We start from the raw sequence: 12342 nt of genomic DNA on the forward strand, positions 1-12342 counted from the left end.
CCGAGCTCGCGAAATCCCGCCCCCAGTTGCTAGGGAGAAGAAAAGGAAAGGAAAAAACGGCCGCAGCCGCCCGGGCTCTTCCTCTTCTCTGCCCGGAGCCAGGCTGCAGAGCGCCGGCGGATCACCTCAGCTGTGCCCCCAGCTGACCACCGGGAGACTGGCCTGGGAGCCGGAGGGCTGGGGCGGGGACTGGCCGGCTCGGGAGCTTCCCATTGGTGCTTGGGCAACCGGCCTCCCCCTCAGGTGAGGCGAGTGTGCGCCTGCGCCTTCCTCGGCTTCCCCCTCCTTCCCCCCCCCCGGCCAGCGCGCGCGCGCGTTCGCGGCCCAGCTCCCTGCCCACTCTCCCCCGCCCAGCCCTCCCCCCACTCTCCTTCCAGCCTCCGGTCCTCCCTCAGCCTCCGCCTCCCGCACCCTCAGAGCTGCCTCAGTGGGAAGAGGAGGGAAGCCGAGCATCGGCGCTGGTGCGCGCCGGGCCGGGCCGGGCCGCGCCGAGAGGAAGGCAGGCCGACAGAGCCGGACCCGAGCCCCGGGGCCCCCGCCCGCCCCCGGAACCTTGGGGCGCTCTTCTGGAGGAGGGAGGTGGCGGCGGCGGAGCCGCGGACCGCGTGCGCCCTTCCCCGCTCCTAACTGCCGCCTCGGGGCGCGCATCCCCGGCTCGCCAGCCCCCTTCTCTCGCTCCGGGCCCGGCCGAGGGGGCGCTCAGCCATGGAGGGCGCCGAAGGTGCGAACGACAAGAAAAAGTAAGTGAAGGGGCACCGCCGGGGAGGGGGCCGCGGCGCTTCCTTCTTTCTCTCTGCCCCCCCACCGTCCACGTCGCCATCTTGGCGTGGGGGGTGGGAGCACCCTCGGCGGTGGGAGCCCGGGCCGCCCCGGCCCCCGGCCCCCTCCCCGGCAGCCACCGCGCCGGCGCTCGCGCGCCGCCTCCCGCCCCTCCTGGCGACCCCAGCCTGGAGGGGCAGCGCCGGGGGCCGCGCTCTGCCCCCGCCGCCCCCCCCCCCTCGGCTCCGCGGAAGAGCCCCTTGGGGATGGGGGCGGGGGCCTGGCCGAGCCGCCCTGCCCCGTGGCGCGGCTCGCCGCCAGGACCCCCGGCTTGGGAGTGCGCCTTCTCAGATGCATTTTTCCTGCCGGATTGGGGGGCCCAGTTGGCATCGACTGAGCCCACGGCGCCTGGCTAAGAGTGAGGCGTCCGCAGCCTTCCCGAGCCGGGCCGGAGAGGTTGGAGGAAATGCGATGGACACTGGCCTGTCCGAAGGGGCCGGAGTGCCGACCCAAGTCCCACTTGGCTTGATTGGGCCGGAGTCGTGTTAGAGCTTATATTGAAATCCTTAATGAAATGTCAGAAGGAAATAGCTGTTTTCATGGAACTTATTGACAGAGTAGCAAGTAAGATCCAAAGTGTTTTTAAAGACCTATGTTTAAGGATTTGGAATAACTTTGAAGTCAGCACGTTAGCTCCAAAATATTTTCTAGGTAAAGAAATTTTATCTGGGTAGATGTGTAGATTCTAGAAGGAAACTTTGTAAAGCACTGAAATTATATTTTCTGTTGTGGTAAACTGGAAACGATGCTTGTTTTATATTATTTTTTTGGAGATATTATTTTGGTCCATTTGGAGTAGAAACTTTCATGGAAAGTGTTTAAATCGTAGATAAAATTATTTAATGTTTTTAAAATTAAAATTAAATTTAAAATTATTTAACTTTTTTTTTTTACAATGTAAAAAACAGTTAATTCAAAAAGTGAGTTTCCTTCTCTGTAAAAGGAGGGCACTGGACTAAGTCCCTTCTAAGGTTCCCTTCCAACTCTAGTTCTTTGAGCCTATGAGAAACCGACACAGGCTGTTAGAGAAGTTGGCAGAAATGAAATGAATAGAAATAATTATAAAGCTTTTACCTGAAGTGAATTGTACAACTCAGGTTAGAAAATAACTCGATATTCTAATTGCAATTTGCATTAAGTAAAGGATGCATTAAGCAAAGTTATAGACTTAGTTCCCCTTTGCAAATAATAGTGTACTCCATTTTATTTTTGTTCCAACAGCCAATAGTAATATTTCAGCATTATTGTTAATGAATTGGGTGGGAGGGAGTCCACTCACTTGAGCAGAAATTGTTGCGACTGTTCATGACTTTTTGCCTTTGTGTCCTCTGGGCCTTAGTAAAAGTGCCTTTCACATGCGAGGGACGGACTAAAAAAATTGTTGAATGTAGAATTACTTTCTGAAAACTAGTAATTTTTGCATGTTGAAATACTTGAGCAGGATTCATTCAGTATTTACATTGGGAGTAAAATAAAGAATTCAGTTTTATGAACTATAACAACACAGTAGACTTTATTGCTACTCCCTCAATTCTAGTTTTTGTGCTACTATTTTAACATAATTATTTGCAAAGCATAGAAGGAGTCTAGTAGACTTGTGGATAGAAAGTTCATAATGTCCTTCTAGATCAAGTTTTCTTATTTTAGACTCGCCTTGGGTCTGTGAATACATTTTCAGTGGCTCTGCAAACTTGCATAAGGAAAAAATCCTATTTACTTTCACACTAACCATTGGTTTCCTTAGTAAAGCATTTTATTTTATGAATTTAAAAACATTTTGAGAAATGATTTATAAATTTCATCAACTGCTAAAGGGATCCATGACACTCTTATTACTTCTTATAGGATATTTAACATGTCTTAAAATAAAATACTTTATTGCTTCAGTTTTAAACCCCTATCTTCTTGTCCTTCATCAGAAATGGAAGGTTTTACTATACCTCTGTATACTTATTTGCTGTCATCCCTGTTCTTGCTATAGCTTCAACTTCTTTAAGAGGTTCCTATGCGTGCTTTCTCTGAATTTTTTCTAACATCATCATCTGAAAAATTAAAAATTCAAAAACTAAACCCAGAACCCTAAGAACTGACAAATGTGTAATGTAACAGACTATCCTTTTTATATTTCTTTTTAATGCCTTCTTAAATGATTAGTTTTTTAATAGAAGTGTGGTATATACCAATATTTCACTTGACTAGTATTTATTTTGTGCTTCTCTGAGACTGAATCTTTTTCTTCAATAATTGGGGTTTTTTGGTCCATCAACAGCACAGTTATTTAAGCTTAACCATGCTCTAGCTATTATGCTAAGCTCTGGGGATACAAAGACAAAAGTGAAATATCCCGTCCTTGAAGAGTTTACATTTTAATAAAGGAGATAACATAATACATATTTAAAATGCATACAAAGTAGTTTGGGGAGAAAATTCACTAGTCAGTAGCAAAATACCTGACATTGGCTCTATAATAATTAAAAAATGTCATAAACTTGAATTTAAATCCCAGGCTTGGGCAAGTCACTGAACATTTAAAACAGTTTAATTTTACTAAAGTTATAAAATAGGTGAAATATAAAACGATCTTTGCTTAAATGTGGTCATTTCTCCATACACAGAATGGTATGCTTAATAACTGAGTCGCATTAAAGTGTCTCATTCAATAACAATAAACCTCACAATTTTTACATCTAAAAAATTCGTAATAATTACAACATATGCTTTTTCTTCTGTCATTTATTTGTTTTACAGGATTTGGCATTGAAATTACAATGATTTTGATACATAGTCTTTAATTCTCCATCATGAAAGCACCACACACCAGATTTTAAGCATATCTTTGACAAAGATTATAGCTTACAGTTTTTCATTGATATTTAAATTAGGCAAGTTTCAAAGTTACTAAAATATAATTCTTTCCATCTCTTGGATAAATTTCTTAATCTTTGGTGACATAGTGCATCAATTTTTGAAAATTTTCTATAATTCAGTCTAACAATATATTAATCAAGAGTTCGTCATTCTCATCCCATTGGAAGTAAAAACCTCCATAGCATTTTTTGAGTAGATGTTTTATAGTCTGATGAAGATGCCCAGTTCATACAGGTTCATCTGGATTTCTTTTGAATACAGTCTTAGGACAGACTTAAATGAAGATGTATTTTGTCAGTAAAAATAATTTTTCCAGCAAAAAATATTTTTCCCAATCTTCAGTACTCTTGTCTTTATATTGTTTTGCCTATGACAATTCCTTTATAGCAATGGTTAGCAGCTGATTTTTACTAGTCTTTTACTATTCTTCTAACTTTCAGAAGTCTAGACAGCATTTAAGAGCCCAACCCCTTCAGTTGCCAGGTCCTTCTGAGCATGTTTTGAAAGGATTAATGAGACTTTTACAGCAGTGACAGCTAACAGTCTTTAAGTCTGCTCTTTAATAGCAATGACTTTTGTACATTTCCTGGAGAAATATCTATTCTTAAAGATCAAAAAATGTAAAATAACAAAAGAGAGCAATGAAACATGTATATTTGGCAAGAAATTCAGCACTGAACTCACTAAAGATGGGAAAACCAGCTTGGTCTGGTTTTATCTGGTTAAAGTCAGGATTTGTGAGTCAGATTATTCTCATTAGAAAGACACAGGTCTAACTATTGCTCAAATAACATTGATATTAAAGCTATTTTTTCTTTGATGTTTGAAGTCTTTCATAACCAGACCCATTTATTACTTTTCTGCTCTAAACTTTCTCAAACATACTTTTTTGCTTTTTCACAGTTCCCATCATACCTTGTGCCTGGAGTACAATTCTTTTTCATACTCACTTTTCAGAATCACTTCTCCCTTGCACAAGAATCAGGCATTTATTGAATATGGTGGGTATTATATTAAGCATTAGGGATATAAAGAAAGACAAAAGATGCTCCCTGCTTTTGAGAAGCTAATAATCTAGTGAAAGAGACAATATACAAACCAGAGTGGACAGTTAAGGCATAGTTATCACCTTATATTTTAAAAGTGGAATGGTAAAATTTCTTTCAGTTTTGGAGATGCTGACTAGAGAATTTTGGAGTGGTACCATCTGAAAGAAATGACTTAAATCTTCATTATTGAGCTCAATGCAGAAAAATACTGCTTCATAGATAACTCAGTTCTTTCTCTTCTGTTTACAGTATTATATTGCTTCTAACAGAATTAAACTGTCCTTCAAATACATCTTAATATCCGGAGCATGTTGATTCTTATTCAGTTTATTTTAAAGATAACTGTCATTTTGAATGAAGGTCATTTAATTTCCCCTACTGTGAGCACCAAGAGTTGACATTAAAGGTCTTTTGAAATAAAAGTGTTTGAAGGACTGCACCATGGATATCCTTATTTTATGCGAAATATGATCTATGATAAATAAATCTGGTATTCGAATGTGACTTAGGAAAAACTCAGAAACACTGTTGATCACTGAATGTAAGTTCCTTGAGAATAGGAATTTTTAAAAAAGGGTTTTTTTTTTTCATTTCCCTAGCTCTTTCACATTCCTTGATTAAGTGCCTACTGTATTCTGGTACTATGCTAAAACACAAGGGTTACAAAGAAAGACAAAAAAACAGGGTCCACTTTTGAGGAGCTAAGGGTGTAGTGGGAGAAACAATATGCAAACAAGATATGGACTAGATAAATTGAAGAAAATCAATGAAGGGGAAGGCACTAGTATTTAGGAAGTCGGGAGTTGCTTCTCAGACTTTAATTGAGACTTGATATAAAGGCAGGAAACATAAGAAGCAGAAATTCTAAGCTTGTAAGACAGCAAGTGAAAATGAAAATGCTCAGAGTCATTGGATGATATGGTTTTTTTGTTGTTTTTGCAAGGCATTGGGGTGTTAAGTGATTTGCCCAAGGTCACACAGGTAATTAGGATGATATGTTTTAATGTAGGGAACAAGGAGACCAGTGTCTGAGGTCAGTTGAAGTAAATAAGATTGGAAAGATAGGAAGGGATTAGGTTTTAGAGGGTTTTAAAAGCTAACAAAACATTTTATATTTAATCCTGGGCAATAGGGAACTACTGGAATTAGCTGAATGAGGGTAGTGGGGAAGTATGACATGGTCAGAGGCAAGCTTTTTGAATATTGATTTGGCAACTGGCTAAACTGACCTGGGGAGAGAGACTTGAGGCAAAAAAGAATAACTAACAGACTACAGTAGTCCAGATAGGAGATGAGGGTCTGCACTATTGTGGTTACAGCTTCAGAGGAGAGAAGGGATTGTTTATGAGAAATATTAGAAAAATAGAAAAGGGAGGACTTGGCAACTGATTGTTTATGGGAGTTGAGAAAGATTGAAGAGTCAGGATAATTCTTGTGTGCAGGCTTGAATGATTAGGAATGTGTTGATACCCTCCAGAGTTTTAGGGAAGTTGGAAGAATGGAAGTTTGGAGTAAGGGGGGGCAGCTAGGTGGCGCAGTGGATAGAGCACCAGTCAGGAGTGCCTGAGTTCACATTTGGCCTCAGACACTTATTACCTAGCTGTGTGGTCTTGGGCAAGCCACTTAACCCCACTGCCTTGCAAAAACCTAAACAAAAAAAAAAGGTTAAAACTTATTTTGCTCATTTGCTAGAGATTATGTTAGTGGTTCCTTGATCTCCTTGATAAAGGTATTCCCTTTATCAATAGAGATTGTGACTTGTACTACATACATGTTTTCTTATCCTGCTTTGGGATTGAGTTGTGGTGGGTTTTTTTTTAGTTTTTTTTCTTATTCTGCTCAGAGGATCCACCTAGTACTGGGATGCTAGGGGTTCTCTAGGTCTTTTCCTTTACAGGGTTAATGTAAATTGTCAATTTGGATTATATGTAATCTTATTCTTGCTTACATGAGTGACTGACTCACTTCTTAAGAAGTCAATAATCATTTTCTAGATTTTAAGATACAAGAATGTAAGGCAGGGATGCTATAAAGAGGGTACCTTTTCAGGGATGAATTGAATTGAATTAAGACATGGCCTTCTAATTATTGAGATTCTGTCATTTACCTCAATCTTGTGATTTTGATTATAATGCCTATCTTGTGGCTTTCCATTGCCTCCAGGATTCTTAAATTTGACTCTTCAGATGTTATAACAGCCTAAGAATTACAGTGAATATATGGAGAACATTTCTACTAAAATATTTTTTTCTGTTGGGGAACACTTAGAATTGTGAAAAGCACTGTATAATTTTCTATTGGCAATCTCTTTTGAGAATCTTGGCTTTTGTCTTTCTCCCCCCCCCCCCCCCCATTTTGAAAGTTGAGCATTGCTTGTGGGACAGAGGGGGTGAGGAGCTAGGGTTTTTGTTCTGGGACTGGGGGTCTAGTTCCTGGCTTTTTGCTTTGGCATCTCAAGTTCTTATCGTTGCTACCTGTGTTAGACTAGCCCTACCCAGTCCTGCCTGTTGTACCAGCATTCTTGGGTCAAACTTTGCCTTCCTAGCTGGGCTTGGGACCCTCACTGTTGGCCTATTGAGCCAAGACCTGATACCCTGTGCTAAGAGCTTCCTGTTGACCTCCCAGTCCTACCACCTACACTGGACTGTACTTCCCTTTTACCCACATGAGACAGATTTTTCCTGAAGTTCCTCCAAGATATCTTGAACTGAAGGATATGCAGAGACAATTTACAGATGAGGAAATCAAAAGCAATCCATGGTCATATGAAAAATTGCTCAAAATCATTACTGATCAGAGAAATACAAATTAAAGCATCTCTGAGGTACCACCTCATACCTCTTAGACCCAGACCCACCAATATGACCAGAAAGGACAGTGATCAGTGTTGGAAGGGACGTGGGAAATCCAGGACACTAATACATTGTTGGTGGAGCCATGAACTGATCTGATTTTTCTGAAGAGCAATTTGAAATTATGCCCAAAGGGCAATTAAATGTGCATACCCTTTGATCCAGCAATACCATTACTGGGTCTATACTCTGAAGAGATAATGAAAAAAGTAAAAAAAAAATCACTTGTACATTCATAGTGGCTCTGTTTGTGGTGGTAAAGAATTGGAAACTGAGTGAATGTCCAACAATTGGGGAATGGCTGAACAAATTGTGGTATAGGTTCTTTAAGGAACACTACTGTTCTGTTAGAAACCAGTAGGGATGGGAATTCAAAGAAGCCTAGAAGGATTTGCATGAGCGAGATGAGCAGAACCAGAAGAACATTGTACACCCTAACATCAACATGGGGGGGACGATTAACCTTAATGGACTTGCTCATTGAATCAGTGCAATAATCAGGGACAATTTTAGGGTATTTGCAATGAAGAATACCATAGAATACCAAAGAAAGAATTGTGGAATTTTAAACAAAGACCAAAGACCTTTAATTTTAAAAAAAAGAACATTATCTTATGTAATTTTGCTATCTCATATTTTATTTTTTCCTTAAGGACATGATTTCTCAATACATTCAATTTAGATCAATATATAGAATTGAAACAATATTAAGACTATCAGACTGCCTTCAGGGGGTATGGGGGAGGGGAAATGGTAAAATTCAAAAAACAAAGAAAAGGGCGGCTAGGTGGCAGGGCGGCTAGGTGGTGCAGTGGATAGAGCACCTGCCTTGGAGTCAGGAGTACCTGGGTTCAAATATGACTTCAGACACTTAATAATTACCTGGCCGTGTGGCCTTGGGCAAGCCACTTAACCCCATTGCCTTGAAAAATCTGGGGGAAAAAATAGAAGGGACCTTGGAACAAAAAACAATGAAAAAAGATATCTTGAACTGGAAAAAAAAGAATCTTGGCCTTTTTCACCCTTTGTAATTCAAATCCTTATTTGCATTGCCTTTAGGCCAAGTCCCTTAACCTTGGTGGTATACCATTTTCTCACTTGCAAAGTATGGAATTTTTACTTGAAAACCTTTGGTCTAAGATATCTCTAATATCTGGGTATCTTGCTTTATGACTCTGTTTTATTAATCAGAATGTCAAACAACCAACAACTTACCCGGACCACCATCAATTATTTGAATACACTCAAGTCTCCATATTTCCCCTCCTTCCAACCTTCTGTATTGCTGATAGAATAATATTTCATTTGCATCAGTGATTCTTCTTTGTCTACCAAGTAAAATTCTTGGCATTTAAATCTTTTCACAGACTGGTATGATCCTATCCTTCTAGACTTATCTCATGTTATTGATATGCATAAATGCTTTGCCTCTGCCAAACTGCACTAATTTCTGACTCCAGAATATACTTCTCCCTCTTCTCTACATTGCTATGATGAAATGTTTTACCTTCCCTTTCACCCTGTTGAATTGTTCCTGAAATTTAAAAGTCAAATTCAGTTGTTATCTCTTTCACTGAATCATCCCAGATATGCCCAGTCAATAGGAATATTTTTGTGCCTTTTAAAATGTATTTATCATGTAGTTTTGTGAATTAACAAGCACATGACTTTATTGTGTAAGTTTTATCCTTTTAGTGAATTGTAAAGGGATGTAAGACTTAGATCCTTGTTTGAAGAGAGTCTTTTAAGGTTCCCTTTGGCTCAAAAGAGTAAGTTTTTTTGATATTTTTTAACAACCCCTGAACAATGAAAATGTGGTCTACTTTAGAGAATCCTATGTGAAAGATTACTTTTGTTCTTTTCTTTCTTTTTTTTTGTCAAATATACCTTCACCACATGTTGATCATTCTCATAAAGATAATATGATAAGGCGCCGCTAGGTGGCGCAGTGGATAGAGCGCCGACCCTGGAGTCAGGAGTACCTGAGTTCAAATCCAACCTCAGACACTTACTAATTACCTAGCTGTGTGGCTTTGGGCAAGCCACTTAACCCCATTTGCCTTGCAAAATCCTAAAAAAGAAATAAGTAGATTTAGGGTTTAGTACAGCTCGCTCTCTCTCTCTCTCTCTCTCTCTCTCTCTCTCCCCCTCCCTCCCTCCCTCCCTTTTTAGGATTTTGCAAGGCAATGGGGTTAAGTGGCTTACCCAAGGCCACACAGTAGGTATTAAGTGTCTGAGGCCGGATTTGAACTCAGGTATTCCTGACTCCAGGGCCGGCGCTCTATCCACTGCGCCACCTAGCCAGCCCTAGTTCAGCTCTCTTGATAGAATGTCCATGATTTTTTCCTATCCATCTGTTGTTTTCCCTGCCTTCATATCTTTTCCTTAGAGTTTTCAAGATATGTATGTCACCTCCATCACAGATTTCCTGAATGAGTACTTGGACTCATCCAGTCAGTCACTTATCATTTATTAAGTGCTTTTTTAATAAGTGGTTCACAAAGTTGTCTTGTACCATTTCCTGTACTATGCTTAAATGGTTTCTTTTGAAAATTATTTGCTTCCTTTAAAATGTAGTTTTGCAGTTTAGTTTATCACTGGTGTGTGTATTCCCTCTAATTATGGTAATATATCAATATCAACTCTTCCATACTTTCTCATTTTGTGTGATTTTTGTCCATCTTTCTATAAATTTTATTTATGTAGTCAATCCAAAGTGCTTCTTCTAGATTTCTTGACATTGTGCAGATCACTTAGAATGAGTTGATCATTGAGTCTTACTACCTGACTGGCCCATTTTCTTTATTTGATTATATATTTCTTTGATGACATCTCTTATTGGCACTTTATTCTCTCCTGCAGTTTTTCATTAGTAATAATGGCATTCTAAAAAATCTTGGCAGCAAGTTCTCATTTCTATGATATATTGAGAACTGATTACAATTTATAAGAATAAGAGTCATTCCCCATTTGACAAGTAGTTAAAGAATATGAGAAGGTAGACTTAAGAAAAAATATTGTAAATCATTAATAATTAGACAAATACAAACTAAAGTACTTTGAGATACCTCACACTCATCAGACTGTAAAACTGACAAAAAAGGAAAATGACATGTTAAAGTTTTCTCTGTGGGAAAACAGGAACAGTAATGCACTGTTGGTGGAGCTATTCACTTGTCCTAACATTCAGGAAAGCATGATAGAACAAAAAAGTTGTTCATCTTTGATCCTATGATAACCACTACTTATACTCCAAAGAGATCAAAAGGAGAGGAAAAGGACTTATGGACAAAAATATGTTATAGCAGTCTTTTCGTGTTGGCAGAGAATTATAAAATGAAATTCATCATTGGTGGGGGTATGGGTATGTGTATGAGATGAAATAATTGTGCTGTAAGAAATTATGAAAGGTATCAGAGAAATATGATCATATTTATGTTAACTGATGGCAGTGAAATGAGCAGATCCAAGAGAAAATTAAATAATAACAATATTAAAGACAAGCACCTTTCAAAGACTAAGGATCTCATGAAAATTCAAAATGGAACATGCTTTCTACCTCTAGATAGAGAAGTGTGATAGACTCAGTGCAGATTGAAGCATCCTTTCCCCTTTTTTGGACATGCTAATGCAAGAATTTGTTTAGTTTGATTCTACTAAGCCCATTGCAGCTTTTGATTTTTTGCATAAATTTAGCTTCCATACATTATGGTCATTTAGCAACACCAAAAGAATAATTGTTAAAAGATGGGTATTTACTTTAAGGAAGAGCTTGAAGTTGTTAAAAATCACTGCATGATTTCCCAAATGTACTCCTTTCCAATTCTGGGCACATTCCCTCTGTCCATCAGTAGTGTTTTAACTTAGTGAACTGACCTTCCAACTTTGCATGTTACCACTTGGACTGTAGGTATTCTTCATCCACATTTTTTTTATGTGGTAGTTAGATCAAACTCCTGATTTGGGAGGCCTTTTCATGGGCAATGTGCAGATAGCATCTATAAGACCTTATCATCTGTCAAAATATATTTGCACAAACCCCATCCTATCTGTGGATAATTTGTTTTGAGTTTTCCATTAAAACGTGATTATAAATTTTCATTGTCAAAATTCATTTCTGTGCCTGCTTCATAAATAACATACATCAGTGTGTTTCTCTATATGCTTTAATATGCAAAATTTTTGTTTTAGTTGTGCAAAATAGTGATTTTTTTTGACATGCAAAAAAGACACATTTTTTTCCTGATTGTTCAGACTCCTGAAGGGGTAGTGTAATTAGAATAATTACTTACTTTATTTTAAGCAGTTGTTGACAGTTTTGCTCTCTGAACCTGACTTGAAATAAACTTGAGTCTTCTAGGCTAAGCCATATTCTTGAACAAAATTCTTTTTCATATACCTGGCAAATCGTTACCTATCTTATTTTGCTTGAAAAACACTAATAAGGAGAAGACTCTGTAAGAAAGTAAGCCCATTCTCCTTTTGGAGTCCTAACCTTTAGGCATTTTTCTTTACATTAACTGCTCTAAAACTAGAGTAGAAGTCTAATCCCTGCTATTTTACATAACAGTCCTTTAAATACTTAAAACAATTATGTCTGTACTATGGCTTCCACTCTACTGGCTAAATGCCTGAATTCTTATAATAGTACCAGAATAGCATAATTGTAATGCTTTTTTACTGTCTTGTTCACTTTTCTTTTGGGGTTTTTGTTTTTTTGGTTTTTTGCAAGGCAATGGGGTTAGGTGGCTTGT

At 39.1% G+C, this 12342-nt stretch overlaps 1 protein-coding gene across 1 annotated transcript in view; it reads left to right on the forward strand.

Annotated features, from left to right (window-relative positions):
* The first annotated feature begins 400 nt into the window (after positions 1-400).
* The window catches only part of HIF1A (hypoxia inducible factor 1 subunit alpha), a 47255-nt gene continuing 35313 nt past the window's right edge, over positions 401-12342 (forward strand). The window contains exon 1 of the mRNA XM_074235956.1: positions 401-740. Within this exon, the coding sequence (XP_074092057.1) occupies positions 706-740 (35 nt within the window). The 5' untranslated portion in view covers positions 401-705. The remainder of the gene's footprint in view (positions 741-12342) is intronic.

This window comes from Macrotis lagotis, chromosome 4 (genome assembly GCF_037893015.1).
Source record: "Macrotis lagotis isolate mMagLag1 chromosome 4, bilby.v1.9.chrom.fasta, whole genome shotgun sequence".
Lineage (NCBI taxonomy): Eukaryota > Metazoa > Chordata > Mammalia > Peramelemorphia > Peramelidae > Macrotis > Macrotis lagotis.